The following is a 22,118-nucleotide window of genomic DNA, read 5'->3' on the forward strand; positions in this document are numbered from 1 at the left end:
TGTTGTCCGCGCCATTACTGAATGTGTGTATTTTATGTATTGAGACTTATTTTAATGTTTATTGTAAAAAAGGTGAAGGTGTATTTTTTTTAAAATTTAACAATACTTTTGTTTTTACTTTATTTTTAAACTTTAATGTACTGACATATATCAGATATATGCCAGTACATTAGCCTGTGGACAGATAGCACACAGGCAGTTGTTAGGACATACTTGGGTATGTCCTAACAACATGAAATATGGTAAGACAGCCCTGGGGTCCGTCAATAGACCCTGGGCTGTCTGCCCATATATGGTATGGCCCTCGATCGCGTCACAGGAATTCCCTGTGACGCGATCCAGGGGCATCCCCCCTTCTCACTTTCCCCTGAATGCTGCAGTCAGCTGTGATCGCAGCATTCAGGGGAATAACGGCGGAGATGAGCAGTTTCTCTGATCTCCGCCGTTATAGAGCGGGGCTGCGGCTGTGTAATACAGCCATTGCCCCGCTCCTGACAGGAAGTGCGCGCGCGGTCAGCATGAGGTGATGCGGCCGGCGCTGCACTAATGAGCGGCAGTTCAGGCACTGAAGACAGAACATGGGGGTGTTTTGTAGCGCGCCCGCCATGTTCTGTCTCCAGTGCCGCCGCTCATTAGTGCAGCGCTGGCCGCATTGCATCATCCTGACCCCGCGAACTTATCATGACTCAGGAGCGGGGCTGTGGCTGAATTACACAGCCGCAGCCGCGCTCCCATACATTCATGTGTTACTATACTGAGCTGTGCGGCTGCGCAGCTCAGTATCGAAATACAGGAAATAGCGGTATCGAACCGTTTAGGGATGCACAGTATCGAAACAGTATCGAAGTTTCGATGCACCGTGCATCCCTAATGTAGACAATATCCGGCATATAAGACGACCCCACACTTTTGACATTTTTTTAAGGGTGTAAAAAGTCGTCTTGTACGCCGATATATACGGTACCTTACACTACCTAGGTAGTGTAATGTATTCCAACTGTCAGTGTCACAGTCACTCTGACAGTAAGCCAGAGGCTGGTCCCTATAGGCTTTCATACATGGCAGACCCGGAAGCCGTTGTCTGGCCTCCAGTTGCCATGGCAACCCCCAGGATTGCATGGTGGCTGCCGATGTGCTACAAACCCCCTAAATGCGGTGATCACAATTGATCACCGCATTTAAGGGGTTAAATGACTAAATCAGCTGCGATGAGCCGCTGATCGGCAACACTGGAGGGACAGCTGGCCTCCCGTTTCCCGATGCACACTGTCACCGACAGTGTGCATCGAGAACGAGAGTGACTTCCTGTCACCCTGATCCTGATAGGCTTCTATCCATGGCAGGCACGGAGGCCATTGTTTTGCCTCCGGTTGCCATGCCAACCATTGACAAACCCCGCGTAGGGGTTATTATAAGTTACTATCACAAACAACACAAAACATATTGTGCCACTTGCCTAGTAAAACCTTACAAAGAATATGCTGGACTCTATTAATTAAAGGTGGTGTCCCACCATTAACCCCTTCCCTCTTTGGCCGCTTTTGACCTTCCTGACAGAGCCTCATTTTTCAAATCTGACATGTTTCACTTTATATGGTAATAACTCCGGAATGCTTTTACCTATCCAAGTGATTCTGAGACTGTTTTCTCGTGACACATTGGACTTTATGTTACTGGCAAAATTTGCCCGATACATTCAGTATTTAATTGTGAAAAACACCAAAATTTAGCGAAAAATTGCAAAAATTTGCATTTTTCTCAATTTAAATGTATCTGCTTGTAAGACAGGCAGTTATACCACACAAAAATGTTGCTAACTAACATCCCCCATATGTCTACTTTAGATTGGCATCGTTTTTTGAACATCATTTTATTTTTCTAGGACGTTACAAGGCTTAGAACTTTAGCAGCAATTTCTCACATTTTCAAGAAAATTTCAAAATGCTATTTTTACAGGGGCCAGTTCAGTTGTGAAGTGGGTTTGAGGTCCTTAGATATTAGAAACCCCCAATAAGTCACCCCATTTTAAAAAATGCACCCCTCAAAGTATTCAAAACAGCATTTAGAAAGTTTCTTAACCCTTTAGACATTGCGAAGGAATTAAGGCAAAGTAGAGGTGAAATTTACAAAGTTCATTATTTTTTTCCAGAAATTCATTTTGAATCCATTTTTTTTGTACCACAGAAGGTTTTACCAGAGAAATGCAACTCAATATTTATTGCCCAGGTTCTGCAGTTTTAGGAAATATCCCACATGTGGCTCTAGTGTGCTACTGGACTGAAGCACCGGCCTCAGAAGCAAAGGAGCACCTGGTGGATTTTGGGTCTCCTTTTTATTAGAATATATTTTAGGCACCATGTCAGCTTTGAACAGGTCTTGTGGAACTAAAACAGTGGAAACCCCCCAAAAGTGACCCCATTTGGGAAACTACACCCCTCGAGGAATTTATATAGGGGTGTAGCAAGCATTTTGACCGGCCAGTTTTTTTGCAAAAATGTTTGGAACTAGGCCATGAAAATGAAAATCTAAATTTTTTCAAATAAAATGTAGGTTTTAGCTAATTTTTTTTCATTTCCAAAAGAACTAAAGTAGAAAAAGCACCACATCATTTGTAGAGCAATTTCTCCCGAGTAAAACAATACCCCACATGTCGTAATAAACGGTTATTTGGACACACAGCAGGGCTTAGAATGGAAAGTGCACCATTTGGCTCTTGGAGCTCAAATTTAGCAGGAATGGTTTGCTGAGGCCATGTCGCATTTGCAAAGCCCCCTAGGGGACAAAACAGTGGAAACCCCCAACAAGTGACCCCATTTTGGAAACTATACCCCTCGAGGAATTTATCTAGGGGTGTAGCAAGCATTTTGACCGGCCAGTTTTTTTGCAAAAATTTTTGGAACTAGGCCATGAAAATGAAAATCTAAATTTTTTCAAATAAAATGTAGGTTTAGCTAATTTTTTTTCATTTCCACAAGGACTAAAGGAGAAAAAGCACCATAAAATTTGTAAAGAAATTTCTCCCGAGTAAAACAATACCCCACATGTGGTAATAAACGGTTGTTTGGACACACGGCAGGGCTTAGAAGGGAAAGAGCGCCATTTGGCTCTTGGAGCTCAAATTTAGCAGTAATGGTTTGCGGAGGTCATGTCACATTTGCAAAGCCCCTAAGGTGACAAAACAGTGGAAACCCCCAACAAGTGACCCCATTTTGGAAACTATACCCCTTGAGGAAATTATCTAGGGGTATAGTGAGCATTTTGACCCCACAGGTTTTTTGCAGAAATTTTTGGAAGTAGGCTGTGAAAATGAAAATCTACATTTTTTCAAATAAAATGTAGGTTTAGCTAATTTTTTTTCATTTCCACAAGGACTAAAGGAGAAAAAGCACCATAAAATTTGTAAAGAAATTTCTCCCGAGTAAAACAACACCCCACATGTAGTAATAAAAGGCTGTTTGGACACACGGCGAGGCTGAGAAGGGAAAGAGCGCCATTTGGCTTTTGGAACTCAAATTTAGCAGGAATGGTTTGCGGAGGCCATGTCACATTTACAAAGCCCCTGAGGGGACAAAACAGTGGAAACCCCCAACAAGTGACCCCATTTTGGAAACTACACCCCATGAGGAAATTATCTAGGAGTACAGTGAGCAGTTTGACCCCACAGGTGTTTTACAGAACTTATTGGAATTAGGCCGTAAAAATGAAAATCTACATTTTTTGAAATAAAATGTAGGTTTAGGTTTTTTTTTTCATTTTCACAAGGTCTGAAGGAGAAAAAGCACCGCAACATTTGTAAAGCAACTTCTCCCGAGTAAAACAATACCCCACATGTGGTCATAAACGGCTGTTTGGACACACGGTAGGGCTCAGAATGGAACTAGCACCATTTGGATTTTGGATAGTGTCTGGGTGCCATGTCACATTTGCTGAGCCCCTGTAGTACTAGTACAGTGGAAACACCCCAAAATTGACTCCATTTGGGAAACTGCACCCCTGAGGAATCATCTAGGGGTATAGTGAAAATTTTGATCCCAAAGGTTTTTTGCTGAATTAATTAGAATTAAGCCATGAAAATGAAAAATTATTTTTTTTCCCAACAATATGTCGTTTTAGATCAACATTTTTCATTTTTACAAGGAATAGAGAAGAAAAAGCACCCCAACATTTGTAAAGAAATTTCTCCCGAGTACGGTAACACCCCATATGTGGTTATAATCAGCTGTTGACATATATGGGAGCATTCAGAAGAAAAGGAGCGGTATTTATCTTTTGGAGCGTAGATTTTGCTGGAATGGTTTGCGGACGCCATGTTGCATTTGCAAAACCCCTGATGTACCAAACAAAAGTGACCCCGTTTTAGAAACTACACCCCTAAAGGCATTTATCAAGGGATGTAGTGAGAATTTAGACTCCACAGGTGTTTTTCAGAAATGAATACGCAGTGGATTGTGCAAAGTAAAAATTGCAATTTCTCCACTGATCTGCCCATTCACCGCACAAGATGTTGTGCCCATAGAGAATGTTACCCCATAGTTAAGCGGGTTCTCCCGGGTATGGTAATGCCTTACTTGTGGCCATAAATTGCTGTTTGGGCACACTGTAGGGCTAAGAAGGGAAAGACCGCCATTTTGAGCATGGATTTTGCTTGGTAGTTTTGTTTGAGTTTTGCTGGTATTCAGTTTATAATGTGGTGGCATATGTAATCTGTGCGGAGAACATCAGGGTATATGTAATCTGTGCGGGTACATCAGGGCATAATAAGAGGGTATAATAATGGGGTAAATAATACAATTATCCATTGATGTGTGTTACGCTGTGAAGCGATCCGTTATGCACAGGCCGGCGTCACACTGATAAACGGTTTCTTTCTTATCCCCCTTCTGTAACGCTCTGCACCTTTTGGGGACTTTTTCTCCTTCGTAATTTGGGAAATATTGCTGGGAAAGTTTTGCGCTGGTATAATACGGGCGCCCTCGCTTTCAGCGGATGTGCAATGTCCATTCCCTTTCCTAGTTCCTAAATACTAGGGCCCTGAAACTGCAGGAATGTTCCCCTCCGGCCTGCGCATTGAGATGTTTTTCATCACCGCATTACTAGTGCCATAACTTTTTTGTTTTTCAGTTGATTGGGCGGTGTGCGGGCTTGTTTTTTGCGAGACGGGCTGTAGATTTCATTGGTACAATTTTGGAACACATACGACTTTTTGATCACTTTTTATTTCATTTTTTGGTAAAGGAAATTACCAAAAACAAGCAATTCTGGAATCGTTTTTTATTGTTTTTTTTATCGGCATCCACAGTGCGCCCTAAATTACATGTTCGCTTTATTCTGCGGGTCGATACGATTACGGCGATACCAAATTTATATAGTTTTTCTTATGTATTGCGGCTTTTGCACAACAAAATCACTTTTTTTATAAAATCATTTGTTTTCTGTGTCGCCATATTCTAAGACACATAACGTTATTATTTTTGCGTGCACAAAGCGGTGTCAGGGATTATTTTTTGCGGCACGGATTGTCATTTTTTATTAGTACTATTTTGGAGTAAATGTGACTTTTTGATCACTTTTTATAGCATTTTTTGGAAGGAAATGTGACCTAAAAACAAAGATTCTGGCGTTGTCTTTCATGTTTTTTTTTTTACAGCGTTCACCGTGCGGGATAAATTACATAATAGTTTTGTAGTTTGGGTCGTTACGGACGCGGCGATACCAATTATGTATAGTTTTTTTTAATTTTTACGGTTTTTCCCATAATAAAAGACTTACTATGGGAAAAAAGTCAGTTTAGCTTTATTTTTATTTGAAATGTGTGTGTTTTTATTGTTTTACCACATTTTTATTAACTTTTTTTTACTTTTCTGACTTGTCCCACTAGGGGACATGAGGGCCTGATGCGCCGATCGCTACTCTAATACACTGCACTACATACGTAGTGCAGTGTATTAGCGCTGTCATTTATTCACTGACAGCAAGCCTATGAGGACTTACCTGCAAACGCCGATGCTGCTGCAGAATCAACTGTAGCCTCTGGTGCCGATGTGTCCTCGTTCGTCCGACACGATGCAGGACCTGGGGCAGGAAGTGAGTGACGACACAGCGTGATCTCTCGAGAACACGCTGTGTGTCTGCACTGCCAGAAGCTGGGCGTTCTGAAGAGAAGTGGGTGATACTTCTCGTCAGAACGCCCAGCTAGTAAAAGTAGTAAACACGCCCAGATGTAACACACATAATACACGCCCAGTTGGACTTTAGCAAGCCTCATTTACATAAATACAAAAATGGTCATAACTTGGCCAAAAATGCTCGTTTTTTAAAAATAAAAACGTTACTGTAATCTACATTGCAGCGCCTATCTGCTGCAATAGCAGATAGGGGTTGCAAAATCTGGTGACAGAGCCTCTTTAAGTCCGTTGTCTTACAGCCATACATAGGGTGGGAAATAGCTGTTCATCTGGAACATATACATGAACACACTGGACTCATAAGGCAGCATATTTTACTGACAGATTCACTTTAAATTCAGCAAAAGCTAATTTCAAACCCGGCAAATGGACTTGTCCAATGTAGCGTTCTAGCCGGCAAATGGCATACCGATTTGTGAGCAGTCAAAATTCAAACTTCTTAAAAATAAGATAGTAACTTTTTATTTTTACTTCTTTTTGAAGTTACATTGCTTTAATATCGAATAAATATATTTACATACACACATATATTTGTATTGAGGTCACTATCACTCCATGTATAAGTTAACTGGGCAAGCATACTTGTTTTATCCTCATGAATCAACATCCTATGATATTCTGGATTCTGCAGCGAGGGATAGTAGTATGGCCTTTGCTGTGTTTTCAAACAGGGCAGCTCTGTTCTGCTGTTCTCCCTTCTTCACCCAATGTCCATAGATCTTAAATGCGCAAGCATCGATCATCTTCCTTATGGGCTTGAAAGCATATGGGTCCCGTATTACAATCTCCTTGGTAACTGGCTTCACTTTACGGTAGTAGTGGTAAATGCGGACCGAGGCCAGAACTGTTAAGCAGACCACCTGCAAAATAGATATTTATATTAATTTAATTATTTAATCTTTTTATTAAATGCTAAGTATAATTCTACCTGCGATTGTACCATGAATGTTACAAAAAGGGTTAACTCCAGGTTTGGGTACTGGTGGCTAAAAAGTGACAACTCTTATGAATTCCTGACAAGGCAGAAATCTCAAGCGCAGCTTCAAATCTGCACCTTGCTGAAGTTGACCATGGTCCTTAATTCTATATATAAAAAAGCATGAGGTTACCCATAATATGTATTTATTCATGGTTGCCTTTTGCACTAGTTGATTACTTTTTAAGTGTGCTTCCTTTGCCTGCAAGCAAGGGGGACTGTGCCATATCTACAGGGGACTGTGTGGCGCTATCTACAGGGGGGCTGTATGGCGCTATTTACAGGGGGTGCTGTATGGCGCTATTTACAGGATTGCTGTATGCCGCTATTTACAGGATTGCTGTATGGCGCTATTTACAGGGGGGCTGTATGGCGCTATTTACAGGGGGGCTGTATGGCGCTATTTACAGGGGGGCTGTATGGCACTACTTACAGGGGGGATGTGTGGCGCTATCTACAGGGGGGAGGCGCTCTCTACAGGGGGCACTGTGTATCTGGTGCTTTACTTTACAGTTTTGACATAATTATTTTCAGGGACACATTGTTTGGTACTATTTTATTCAGGGGCGCATTGTATGGGTTATTATATTTAGGGGCACACTATGTGGCACCATGAGAATTTTATCTTCGTTTATAGGTGTGAAAATGTTTGAAAAGTAAGGACCCAGAGACATCTGAGTGACAAATTCTGCAGAAATGGGTCATGGGCTCTGGACCGAATAGAGAAAAAAAAATACTAGGATCTGAGAAGACATGACCTGTGAGTCACTGGATTTATAGAGGATCTGTCACCTCTCCTGACATGTTTCTTATTGGAAATCCTTGTATTTCACAAAAAATTTGTGCAGTAAAGGACTGATGGACAAATGTGTGTTACCATTCCCCTTGTCAGGAGGATGTGTCCCTGCACAGCATGATATGGTCAGCGATGGTCGGAGACTGTTAGTATGTAGGGACACAGCCCTTTGACAAGGGGAATCGTAACACCCATTTGTTAATGCTTGCACAAAAAGGTAGTGTTAAAAATAGTTAAGGGAGGCGGTGGAGAAGGGGGGCCCAATTTGGGTAACAGCCCAAGGCCTGTGGTCTACTTAATCCGCCACTAAGCAGAGGAGAGATCTTCCAAGAACAGCGTATGCTCTAAGGAGAACTCTGTGCAGGAAATATGGTAAAAGAGCGTTGCGTTACAAGGAGGAGTTTACTATATATGGATTTACACAACTCCCATTGAAATTAACCCTGTATACTCCTATATACAGTACACTCCCCCTAGTGGTGGCTGCAGCGAGCCAGAATTTTATAATTTAAGAGTCAGTCTACTAGGTAAAACAGGATATTTTTGGTTTAGTGGCACAATTCAATTAAAGTAGATTTATTAAGGGTTTTAGGACCCCAATTAACAAGTAAAGAGCACTGGGACCTCACACGACGATTTACTGAATGCAGCGGTACGTTCACATTTTTCATAGACAGTTCAACAATTGTCTCATTTGGACTGTACCTTGTATTGCAGTTCAGCCCCTTTATCTGCAGCATTTGGCAAATCAAGAGGTGTAAACAAAAAAACAAGGTGCCTTGTTTGGGCATTAAGTTTGGGGTGCACATTTAGCGGTGCCACCAAACATATGCCCCAGGGCCACTGCATGCCTGTACATTTGCATATGTCTGCCATTGACTCCTAATTTTACATCAAAACTTAAGTTTTATTCAATACATTTATAAATGTGCCCTGCTGTATTTGACCAACAGTTACAAAGTGGTTTTATTGCTAGCAAGGAAGGAAGAAATAGGATCCAGCACTGGGTAGAATTAAAATGGATTTTCTGTTCCAAGTTTAATGGATTGGGTTAAAAGGAAGTCCAGTTGTATGTGGTCCTGGGTGTGTGAGAAGTGGAGGTAAGTGTCCTCGGGGCCTACGCGTTTCGGACGACTGCCGCGGCAGTCGTCCGAAACGCATAGGCCCCGAGGACACTTACCTCCACTTCTCACACACCCAGGACCACATACAACTGGACTTCCTTTTAACCCAATCCATTAAACTTGGAACAGAAAATCCATTTTAATTCTACCCAGCGCTGGATCCTATTTCTTCCTTCCTTGCTAGCCTGCCGTGTGCCGACCCGAGTGCTATCCACAACACACTGGAGTGTGTAAGGTGAGCTGGAGGTTCCCTCCCCAGTTTCTATGGTTTTATTGCTATTTTTCCACTTTATTAACAATTCATGGTCACAATCCATCTTTTAGAAGTTAGTATATCAAGTAGAATTACAGATTTACCTTAAACTTCCTGTATGGACTGAAATGGCGCACTTCTTCTACTATGTACTGTTGGAAAAAGGGATGTGCAAGTGCCTCCTCTGCTGTCAGGCGTCTTTCAGGGTTCACTACTAGCAGTCGTGCAATCTGAAATAAGAAAAATTGTAACCTTCCTCTTGTGGTAGCAATATGATTGTAATGTTATTCCAATATTTAATAACATTCATTTTAAAAGTTCTCATGTCTTTCTAAATTTTATTTAATAAATCAGTCTTCAGAAGCTTTTCAGAATACCAGTTCCGTTACTCTAGTGTGAAGAGTTAATCTTCTGCACATGTAGCATAGACAGACAGAGCTTACTGAAGACAATTCCCATTATGGGTATGTTCACATGTGGCACATTTATTGCAGAAACTTCTGCGACTGAAAAATCAGTCCTATAACCGTTGGCAGAGTTAATACGACTTAATCCAAGAGCTCAGGGCATTAGAGTGGGATCTAAGGTCTTTACGCTGACGATGTTCTCTTGGCGATCTCTGACCCCCTTAATTCTTTACCCGCCATTCAAGACACTCTCAGTTTAGTAAGATTTCATATTACAAAGCTAATCCGAATAAGTCCCAGGTGTTGGGTGTGGGAGTGGATCAATCTATGAAGGCCTCGATTTCACAATTACCTTTTGAGTGGAGGGATGATAGTATTACCTATCTAGGTATCTCTATTACAAGCCCTAGTTCGGCATTATTTGCAAAGGACTATCTCCCGCTCCTTTCTAGTGGAAAATTTCTCTAAACCAATGATCTCTTGGGCTGGTAAAATTGCCATTGTAAGATGATGATTCTGCCTATAATATGTATTCCGTACAGTAATTATTCTGGTCTCTAACAACTACCTTTCTAAACTTCAAAAAATACTCACTGACTTTATATTGTCTGGTAGCAAACGAAGTATATGGCTCGCCCTTGGTCTTCAGGGGGGATGGGAGTCCCTGATGTTAAGAGGTATTTTCATTCTACTGTCCTTACGCATATTTACCACCGGTGGGGCAGATACACTGATCTTAAATGGGTGGAAATTGAGAGGGCTACATTGGGGGCTCCTCTTATTTCTCTTTTGTCAATTGATCGTTCTAAACGTCTTCATAGGAGTAAAAACATGCTTTACATTGATACCTCTATAGCTTCTTGGAATTACCTGGTTTCTAATATTCCCACGTCTGAATGTCAATCTTTTCAGCTGTTACCCCTCCGTTGCCTCTCCTCATTTTCACCGGATCTAAACGTGACTAACTGGGAAGTCGCCGGGATTGCTAATGTTGGCTCACTTTTACGATTCTAAGGTACTGTTACCTTTTAATACTCTGGTACAAAAATACGGTATACCTATCCATGACATGTACAAATATTTTCAGATTCAACATATTTTGAGTTCTAGGGCTCTGGATGGGCCGTTATTTCCTAGTAGTGCATTTGTGGCCTTTAATTCTGCAACGCCTAAGCCTAAAAGCATCTCTATGTTTTATTCTATTGTTTCCAGATCTCAGACTTTAGTTAAACCAGGTTATCTGCTTAAATGGGAGACAGAATTGAACTTGGACAACGCTTTGTCAGAATGGTATTCGACAATGAATTGGGTATCCAGGATTTCCAAAGGTGCTAGCCATGGGGAGATAGCGCATAAAATATTGCTTAGATGGTACAGAACTCCATCCTTGATAGCTAAATTTAATCCTTCCTACTCTCCTCTGTGTTGGAGGAATTGTGGTATGCCAGGTAATTACATGCATGTTTGGTGGAATTGCCCACTGGTATTCAATTTCTGGAAAGCTGCCTTTGCATTTCTGTCCTCTATTTTAAAATATTTCCTTTCCCCTTCCCCTGCATTGGCGTTGTGTTTTGTTGGTCTTGCTGATGTTCCTAGGGACTTCAGGAGCATAACGGGGCATGTAATCTTAGCTGCCAGACTGTTGATAGCCAGGACCTGGAAATCTTTAGACTCTCTTACCATAGCTGAAAAAATTGTAGCGGTGCGCTCTAATTCATATGGTAAATTTCTAGTTAATTGGGCATTATGGTCAGAATATAAAGCTTCTGGAACACTTCCTCCTTAGTGTTATAAATATTGGGAGCCTCTCCTATCCTGACGGTGCCCTAGATACTAGGGTATGGTCGTAAATTCTGTTCTTACAAGATTCATTGGGTGTGTGGACATCCACTCAATGGTGGTATTTGTATGTAACATCATTTAATAACTTCCTGATATCACTTTTTGTGGTATGCTGCAGCCAAATTTCTGGTTTGTTTATGTTTGTTTATTTGTTTTCCTTCATGACTCTCGTTAAATGCCTTCACTGTACTTTTGTATAAAATATATGATTGTACTCTATTGCTTGATAATGTCATGGTAAATTTGCTGATGTAATAGCTCGCTTATTGACAATGTACATGTTATGTTTTGAAAAATAATAAAAATATAAATGAAAAAATCAGTCCTATGCAAACTACCCCATTCAGATGCATGGAACTGATTTTAAGTCGCAGAAATTTCTGTAACAGATCTGCCATATGTGATCATGGCCTAAATGCCTTATCTGAACATGACCAACCCCTTTCTATATGAAGACAGGTGTGTGACCAGCTGATCACCGTATCACCAGCTTCACAGTTCCCCGACAATCAACTGTTATTGCCACGAGAAGCTCTGGCAGGCCGTACGTTTTCTCTACAGTGGCCATTGCAGGGGAAATGTAGTATTACATGGCGACCATTCAAATAAATGTCTCTCAATGTAATACATGTACTTGTCACTGTGACTAGTAGATCGGTTCAGAATTGGGATGCCCTTCTATGATTTCTGTATGCCCAAAAAGGGCAAGCATGCTCATCGCATTGTGCTGTCTGGGCCTCACTACCCGAAGTCAATGTCCATTACGGAATTTCAAATATTTCTCAATCCAGCTTTCTTTTGTCTCCTAAACCCAGTATAACATTAAAATAAGCACAAAAGGACTCCATTATTTTACTAAACTAGAGATTGCTGCAGCCAGAAGGTTGTGCAGCTTATGATCACTTTTGTCAAAAGTGCCTCCCAAGCTGCACCTCATACACACTTAGGAGGCATCTCACTGGTGAGGCCTGCCTCAAAGTTTGAGAAGCACTGGTTTAGATGAGACAACCCCTTTAAAGAGGACCTGTCACCTCTCCTGACATGTCTGTTTTAGTAAATACTTGTATTTCCCATTAAATAACAATTCTGGAGCATCTTTATTTAGAATTTTGTGTTGTGTCATTCCTCCATTATTCCTCCTGGAAAGGCATAAACAACAGTGTGTTTATAATTTCCTATGTCAATGGGGTGTGTCCCCACATACTCAGACACTGTCCACATTGTATGAAAAGAAGCTCCAGAATTGTTATTTCATGGGGAATGCAAGTATTTACTAAAACAGACATGTCCGGAGAGTCAATAGATCCTCTTTACATTCAATCGGTATATATTAAGCATCTTCTGTACATGTTCTATATAACTAGTGGGGGATTTAAAATCCATATAGGGGACACACAGCTCCGACCAATAGAAAAATTCGGTAGTATTCTGATTTACAAAGGTTTAATTATTTATTAAATTAATAATAAAACACTTTAGACATTAGGATTTTGCTATACCAGGTCTTTAATTGTCTCTGATCGATCATCCCACTCTGGTGAACCAAAATTATAATCTCCATTCATAATCATTCGTAACATCAGCATCTGTTTCCTATGCCAAAATGGGGGTGAGCCTGCCAATAGGGTGTACATGATCACTCCACTGCTCCACCTGCAGATGAAAAAGTAATTGACAATTTCATGTTTCCTTCACACTACAGAGTAAAACACATTCCTAGTATTGTAGCATAATATCTATAAGCAGTGGTATAACTACCGCTGTAGTAGCCATAGCGGCTGCTATGGGGCCCGCGGCATGAGGGGGCCCGTGCCGCCTGCCGTCACAGCCCCCCCTTGCCCGGTGGTGCCGCTAGCAGCCACTAGCAGCCGCTATGGCTGCTACAGCGGTAGCGACGCCACATTCAATAGTATCTGCATCCTTAGGACGCAGATATTATTGAACACTACGGCAGAGCAGGGAGGTATCTCCCCGCTCTGCCATTAAAGGGGTTATCCCACAAAACACCTGTATCTCCTATCCACAGGACAGGGGATATATGTGTGATCGCTGGGGGTTCGACCGCTTGGACCCCCAGCGATAAGGAGAATGGGTGACCGAAAGTCCCCCGACGTGCTCCATGAGAAGCATGCGACTTTCGGGGTGTGTGTCCGGCAGCTCCACAGAAATGAATGGAGCGCATGCGTGATCGGCACTCCATTAATTCTATGAAGCTTCCGGACACAGAAGCTGGACACAGACCCTGGAAATCCCATGCTTCTCATTGAGCACTTTGGAGTAGTTTCGGTCCCCCGTTCTCTTTATCCCTGGGGGTCCCAGCAGTTGGAGCCCCAGCGATCATACATGTATCCCTTATCCTGTGGATAGGGATGCATGTGCTTTGTGGGACAACCCCTTTAACTAGGCTACAGGTCGTTTTTTTTGGGTTTTTTTCTGGGGGGAGGGGGGTTGGGGCTGTATGACTCTATCTACAGCAGGGGGGGCTATATGGCACTATCTACAGGGAGGGGGCAGTATGGCGCTATCTACAGGAGGGAGGCTGTATGGTATGGCGACATCTACAGGTGGGCTGTATGGCGCTAGCTACAAGGGGTATGTGGGGGGCACTATCTACAAGTGGGTGTGACACTATCTACAGGGGGGCTACGTAGCACAACCTACAGGGGGGCTGTATGGCACGATCTACTGGGGGCTGTATGGCGCTATCTACAAGGTGGGGATCGCGATCTACAAGTGGGTGTAACACGATCTACAGGGCGGGCTAGATAGCGCAATCTACAGGGGACACTATCTACAAGGGGGTGCTGTGTTGCAGAATCAACAGAGGGTACTATCTACAAGGGAGGGCAGTGTGTGGCACCCAGGGGAGGGGGGCAGTCAAAAGTTTGCTATGGGGCCCAGTCTTTCCTAGTTACACCCCTGTCTATAACGGCTCATGCACATGGCTGAATTTTATTTATTCAGACTCATAATAGGGCTACCATAGAGGTACATGGAGCCTCTACTGTTTCTGTGTATGTATGCCTCCAATGTCATTAAAATAAGATATACCATGGCATGCTTTATTGGATTCTAAAGGTATGGAGGTATTCTCCCTTAGAAGCAGCAATGAATATCTCCATACATACAGCACCCACATAGGCTGTACGGCAGTTCAAGGTGGCCATGCCGTATTGCCTCCGTGCCCGAGTGCATGAGCCCTAAATTTATCATTGCAATTCCGCATTTTCTTGTTCAAAACTTGTCAACTTACATGTCTACTTCTTTACCATATCCTGGATGGTATTCATCCATGGAGCACTGAAGAATTTCAGGGGCCAAGTATCCTGGGGTACCGCATATTTCTTTTTTGAAAAAGAAAATAGTGTGGATTTGTAAACCCTTAAAGTGACCCTCCTGTTCACAGTAAAAATGTCACTATACATGCAGAATGTGTAGTTCACGTTCCTGGTGCCTTCCAATGTTCCTGCTACAGTTCGTCCCGTTCTCAGTCCCCTCTTCGTGAATGTAAAATGTCCGCCAGCTTCTCAGACTACCCTATACTGTGTAGTAGCTAAGGAGGGTTCCCCTGATCTTTGAGCAATTACTGATGATTTTTGACTACTGATTCAGCACACTGTGTATAGCATAGCTCCCAACCATCCCGGATTCGGCAGGACAGTCCCGATTCCTCACTGTTGTCCCGCCGTCCCGGACAGTCTGCATAATGTCCCGCTGGGCGCTGCAGATGTATCAAAATTGCTGATCGCTGCTGACAGGTGCCCTGCATGCCAGGCAACTGCAGCAGCGATCAGCGTCAGAAGAAGGCAGGAGTCTTGCGGCGGTGTTCAGACTGGGATCGATGCCAACTCGGGAGTGGACCAGTCCAGTAACCTGACCTTACCGGGCAGGTGACAGGTCAGGTGACTGGTCCACTCCCGGGCCGGCATCGACACCAGTGAGAACGCCGCTGCAAGGCTCCTGCCTTCTTCTGACGGTGAGTGATGTCAAAGAAGAGCGGAGAGCGGCAGCAGTAGGCTAACTCAACCGCTCTCCGCTTTGGCGGCATTGTGGCACAAAGTATAAGGGGGTTGTGTGGCACTATGTACAAGGGGGAGGTGGGTTGTATCGCACTATATATAAGGGGGAGGGGGTTGCGTGGCACCATGTACAAGGGGGAAGGGTGGTTGTATGGCACTATTTACAAGGGGGAAGGTGGTTGTGTGGCGCTATGTACAAAAGGGGGCTGTGTGTGGCGCTATCTACAGGGGGAGCTGTGTGTGGTGCTATGTACAGGGGGGGCTGTGTGTGATGCTATGAACAGGGGGGCTGTGTGTGGCGCTATTTACAGGGGGAGCTGTGTGTGGCGCTATGTACAGGGGGAGCTGTGTGTGGCGCTATGTACAGGGGGAGCTGTGTGTGGCGCTATCTACAGGGGGGCTGTGTGTGGCGCTATCTACAGGGGGTCTGTGTGTGGAGCGATCTACAGGGGGTCTGTGTGTGGAGCGATCTACAGGGGGACTTGTGTGGCGCGATCTACAGGGAGACTGTGTGTGGCGCGATCTACAGGGAGACTGTGTGTGGCGTGATCTACAGGGGGGCTGTCAGTGGCACGATCTACAGGGAGTCTGTGTGTGGAGCTGCATCAGCGATCAGCGTCAGAAGAAGGCAGGAGTCTTGCGGCGGTGTTCTGACTGGGATCGATGCCGACTCGGGAGTGGACCAGTCCAGTCACCTGACCTGTCATCTGACCTTACCGGGCAGGTGACAGGTCAGGTGACTGGACTGGTCCACTCCCGGGCCGGCATCAACACCAGTGAGAATGCCGCTACAAGACTCCTGCCTTCTTCTGACGGTGAGTGATGTCAGAGCGGAGAGTGGCAGCAGTAGGCTAACTCTACCGCTCTCTGCTCTGGCGGCATTGTGGCACCAAGTATAAGGGGGTTGTGTGGCACTATGTACAAGGGGGAGGGGGGTTGTGTCGCACTATGTACAAGGGGGGAGGGGGTTGTGTGGCACCATGTACAAGTGGGAAGGATGGTTATATGGCACTATGTACAAGGGGGAAGGTGGTTGTGTGGCGCTATGTACAAAAGGGGGCTGTGTGCGGCGCTATCTACAGGGGGTCTGTGTGTGGAGCTATCTACAGGGGGTCTGTGTATGGCGCGATCTACAGGGGGACTGTGTGTGGTGCGATCTACAGGGGGACTGTGTGTGGCGCGATCTACAGGGGGACTGTGTGGAGCTATGTACAGGGGGTCTGTGTATGACGCTATCTACACGGGGGCTGTGTGTGGCGCTATCTACACGGGGGCTGTGTGTGGCGCTATCTACAGGGGGTCTGTGTGTGGCACGATCTACAGGGGGGCTGTGTGTGGAGCCATCTACAGGGGGGCTGTGTGTGTGTGTGTAGCTATCTATAGGGGGCTTTGTGTGGAGCGATATGGTGGATGATTTTCCATTGACCGGTAGCAGAGTTACACAACTGGAAAAAAAAATCCCCATCATGTAACTCTGCTACCTGTCAATTGAAAAGTCATCAACCACAGGGTCTCCCTCTTGACTTTCATTGTTCTCTTCCTTTTGGTTTGTCCTGCAGCCGCTGCTGCCGTGATGAGCAAATGTTATACCCAAGTTAGGAAAAGTAATGTAAAGATGATATAACCTGAAATATAATATTGGTGATATCCATAGGTTTTTTATAAGTCTAGAGATCCGCAGTGAGAACATGATCTTGTTATTTGAAGAAGGATCTGGCCGTGATTTGATGTGTTTATGTGGGATATTGGTCGTGGTTAGGGGCGTGGCTTAAAAATCTCCCTCTTTTCTGAATTCAAAAGTTGGGAGGTATGCACACCAGATACATTTTTTTAAAGTATAATTTTAATTAATAAACAGAATTGGGCTAAACTGCCAAATATTGATAGGGGAATGTTTTAGAAGTCTTGGTTCCTAGTCAGTAGGATCAATTGTCCAGTCGCAGTCGCACTACATTGTAGCATTTGATTGGTATAGATGTTAAACCCATGTTGCTCTTTGTTTCCTGTGGCTATTTGTTACCTTGCCTACACTTGCATATATTCCTATATTAACTACCGTACTGTGTAGCTGCAGAGTACTAGTATGGGGTACTAACCAGGAGCACTGTTTATTAAAAATGGAAAAAACACATCGCTTCCCCTTTTCAAAGCTACTGCTGCGGTTCGTTCCATTCCCAGTAACCTCTTCATGTATGTAAAATGTCTGCCAGCTTCTTTATTACCCTATGTACAGTGTGCTTTGGTAGTATGAAATGCGCCCCCCCTGCTCTCAGAGCGCTGATGATCACCATCAGCCCTGGTCATCCGAGAGCAGGGGCGTGTCTCAGACTACCAAAACACACTGTGCATAGGGTAATCTAAGAAACTGGCATACATGAAGAGTGGACTAGGAATAGGACAAACTACGGCAGCAACATTGAAATGAGGGGCACCGGGAATGTTAACTATACATTATGTACAGTGACATTTTTACTGCAAGCCAGAGGCATACTACCCAACCGTCCCGGATTTTGGGCGGTGTCCCACTGTCCTGGGCGGCCGGTGGTATGTCCCAGACTCCCGGTGTCAACTATCTGTGTCCTCAGGATGCAGATACAGTTGAACCCAATGCTGAAGCAGGGAAACATCAGCTCCCTGCTTCAGCATTAGTACAGAGCTCTCCCCCGGTACAGCGATACTTTAAGCGCTGAGGCCGGGTAAGCACTTGACGCCACTGTCTATATATGGTCAGTGACGTCAGTGGCTCAGCCATAACGGAATCCACTGCCAGAGCGTTGCTGATGCTATGGCCGAGGATTCCGCTCCTGAGGGAATCCCTGACGTCACTGTCTAAATATGGGGGGGGGGGCACTATCTACAGTGGAAAATGTGGTGCTACCTATATGGGCACTGTGTGTGGCACTATCTACATGAGCACTGTGACACTATGTGGGCACTGGCACTTTATATATGGGCACTGGCACTAGGGGCAGCGAAGGGGGCATTATACTGTATGGGGCAGCTGTGGGGGCATAATATTGTATGGTGGCAGCTAAGAGGGCATTATAGTGTATGTTGGTAGCTATCGGGGCATTATACTGTATTGGGGAATCTATAGGAGCACTATACTGTATGGGGAAGCTGTGGGGGCATTATACTGTATGGGTCATATATGGGAGCATTATACTGTATGGGTCATATATGGGAGCATTATACTGTATGGGGCATTATGCTGTATGAGGGCAGCTATGGGGCATTATACTGTATGAGGGCATCTGTGTGGGCATTGTACTATATGGGGGCATTATACTGTGTGGGATGCTCTATGGGAGCATGATACTGTGTGGGCTGAAGCGGGTGTGTATGGGCGTAATTCGAGGCTTGGCCTAAAAGAAAAAAAAATCCTTTTTTTGGCGCAGATTTTAACACTGAAACCGCGTCGTAATCCGCGCCAAAAAACGGCCAAAATCACCCCCCATGGATTTCAAAGGGAGGCAAAGGCATTTTTTTTCCTGAGCGGCTTCTGGCGGCGCTTGTTTCTGAGCGTTTTTCACACAGTTTTTGCCCGTGGTCTTTGCATTACATTCAATGGCCGCAGGCAAATTCTGTGAAAAACGCAGAAAAAAAAAGTGCAAGCTGCTCAATATCTGCCTTTAAAATCTTTGTAGGAATTCTGAGGCAGATTATTTTCTGCCTGCAAAAATCTCGGTGTGAATTAGGCCTTAGGCTCTGTTCACATCACATCTGTGGTGTACATTTGGCAGATGTGTCAGGAGCACTTTCCAACATATATCCCGACATGCCCATTGACTATCATTACAAAACCAATGCCAATATGTGTCCATTTGACTATGTTTTGCTGGTATATATATATATATATTTTTTAATTGTGTTGAACGTGTAGATTATACTTTTCAATACCAAGGCATCCAGTTTAAGGTCACTGCCAGACACATGCCACAGTATAGGTATAAAGTTGCATATGTCTGGGGCATACATTTGGTGGCACTCAAACGTGCACGACTGACATGAACGTGTAATGAACCTAATGGCTCGACACTGGTAATGATTAGTATAATATGGGTTCACATAGATCAGCAGAAACATCATTCAGAACTAGTTTAAATCTGTTCATCTTCATCACAGCTGAACGGGTGTTGTGGTGCATCATTAAAAAAAATTAAACACCGGTAGTAGAACGTCTTACCTTTTAACTTCACTCCTTCTGCAATCTGACAAGAGAATCCAAAATCTGTCAGTTTGATGTTCATGTTATCATCCAGTAGAATGTTTTCTGGTTTTAGGTCTCTGTGAACAATGTTCTGGGAATGCAGGTATGCAACAACTTCAAGCAGCGCTCGCATTATCTTCCTGTCGGATGCAATAATGAATGTTTATACATTTCTAATCTCACTCAATGCCTTGAGATTTAGTTGACATCCATCCTATCTAAATTGATTTAAAGGGGTTGTCCGAGATTAAATGACTTTGTGTTAATGCTTGTAATTTATAAATGTAAATACATTTGTAATATACTTACATTTTCCAAAGTTGCCCCGTTTCCAGATCCTGCCGTGGGGAACTTGATGGGTGACGTCACTCTCTGCACTGGCTCTGGCCGCTTTGTTGATCTTGAATTATTTTCCGAGTATACGACACGTCACTTGTGACGTGGTGTATATCGGCTTGTTCTGTTGTAATGCGCATGCGCGGCCCCTGCTGTTATCTCGAGAACAGCAGGGACCGCGATAACAGCAGTGACAGCGCATGCGCGTTACGGGCTGTGAAGCAGAACAGCCCATACACGATACGTCACAAATGACGTGTCGTATACCCGGCAAAGAATTAAAGATCAAAAAAGCGGCCAGAGCAGAGAGTGACGTCACCCGTCAAGTACCCCACGGGCTGCCTAATTTACATTAAGAAATTTCATAGGTAGGCTGATTATTCTAATTGTCACTCAATCACATGATCAGGTGATGATCTGGGGTCTGAAATAAAGAGTACACACTATGTGCTGTTGGAACAGGAGGTGTGTGTTGAGATTTACCAAGGCTGGTCTCAGAGACAGCTCGTTGTTCAGCGTTCATTTGCTCCTTTCACAAGGAGCTATGGATGGGGACGAGCGGTTGTTACTCCGATTGCTCGTCCCCATACATTATTATCATGTCGGCAGCACATCTCCCTGTTTACACAGGGAGATGTACTGCCGACAACGATAAGGGTATGTGCACACACAAAATCAAAAACGTCTGAAAATATGGAGCTGTTTTCAAGGGAAAACCGCTCCTGATTTTCAGACGTTTTTTTATTCAAAACTGAAAATCGACCCTAACCGAGTACTATAAACCAGAATGATTGGGATATAAAATATAATTTTATTATTAAAAATAAAAACAGTGTACAACAGAAGATATGAAAAGCTGAAAACAACAAAAAGCTGGTACACATACGGTAATGAACAACATGTATGTAAAAGGTTGGCCACGTCCATACCCCTGTATGATTCTCATTGAAAAACAAAAGTAATGTATCAAATACTGGATGGTAATAAGTCTAAAAAGTGCTGGGTAATATGCATACAATAACAGTTTGAAAGCACAGTGATACAAAGAAATGGAATTGCAGGGGTATACCTGGATAAAGAGTCTGAGTGAGAGTGAACCAGTCGTCTGGTTCACTCTCACTCAGACTCTCTATCCAGATATACCGCAGCAGAACTTGACGGACATGTCTCTGATGAGTCGTCGGATCTGGAGAAAATATCAAGATGTCATCGAGATATACCACAACACAGACATAGAGGAGATCTCGGAAGATGTCATTGACGAACTGTTGGAAGACCGCAGGATCATTACACAGACCGAAGGACATCACCAGGTATTCATAGTGCCTGTTTCGGGTGTTGAATGTCTTCCATTAGTCACCCCGGTGGATTCGGATTAAAGGGACAGTGTCATGATTATTTTTTTTAATTTATTTATGTGTTTTTATTTAATAAAATATTATATTGACTTTATTTTTTCAAACACAAAGTTTTTTTTTTATTGACACATTCTTACTGTATTGGGGGCTGCCATGTTTTATTTAATCTTTGTATGTGTCTCTTAACGACACAAACACAGATGGACTACGGCAGCTACAGGGCATAGGACACAATGAACGGGAGCCGTTCATTCTTTCCGCTATCTGGCGCTGTACTGCGCAGACGCAGTTCCGAGCCACACAGCAGAGAAGCTGGTTTGTAGGGAAATAGCAGGCGCCATTATGAAGACCGGCTGCACTGCATGTAAGATGTGTTTTGTCTCTGTCTGTCTGTCCCTCTCTCTCACAGACCTCCGCTCTCGTGACCCACCCGGTGCCCCCCCACACCCGCTTTAAATGTGTGTCTGTATGTACATAGCAGAGCTGTGTGTGTGTCTGTGTGTAGCAGTGCTGAGTGTGTGTGTGCAGCAGAGCTGAGTGTGTGTCAGTATGTAGTAGAGCTGAGTGTGTCTGTATGTATGTAGCAGAGCTGGGTGTGTGTCTGTAGGTAGC

The 22,118-nt window shown here is 43.8% G+C and overlaps 1 protein-coding gene across 4 annotated transcripts in view; it reads right to left on the reverse strand.

The window, feature by feature from the left end:
* Nucleotides 1-6,673: 6,673 nt before the first annotated feature.
* The window catches only part of PHKG1 (phosphorylase kinase catalytic subunit gamma 1), an 85,959-nt gene continuing 70,514 nt past the window's right edge, over nucleotides 6,674-22,118 (reverse strand). For all 4 annotated transcript variants that reach the window (XM_075850395.1, XM_075850392.1, XM_075850393.1 and 1 more), the window contains 5 exons: nucleotides 19,789-19,952; nucleotides 14,837-14,927; nucleotides 13,083-13,236; nucleotides 9,439-9,564; nucleotides 6,674-7,045 (listed from right to left, as the gene is read on the reverse strand). In XM_075850395.1, the coding sequence (XP_075706510.1) occupies nucleotides 6,794-7,045; nucleotides 9,439-9,564; nucleotides 13,083-13,236; nucleotides 14,837-14,927; nucleotides 19,789-19,952 (787 nt within the window). In that variant the 3' untranslated portion in view covers nucleotides 6,674-6,793. The remainder of the gene's footprint in view (nucleotides 7,046-9,438; nucleotides 9,565-13,082; nucleotides 13,237-14,836; nucleotides 14,928-19,788; nucleotides 19,953-22,118) is intronic.

Source organism: Rhinoderma darwinii, chromosome 2, assembly GCF_050947455.1.
Source record: "Rhinoderma darwinii isolate aRhiDar2 chromosome 2, aRhiDar2.hap1, whole genome shotgun sequence".
Taxonomy (NCBI): Eukaryota; Metazoa; Chordata; class Amphibia; order Anura; family Rhinodermatidae; genus Rhinoderma; species Rhinoderma darwinii.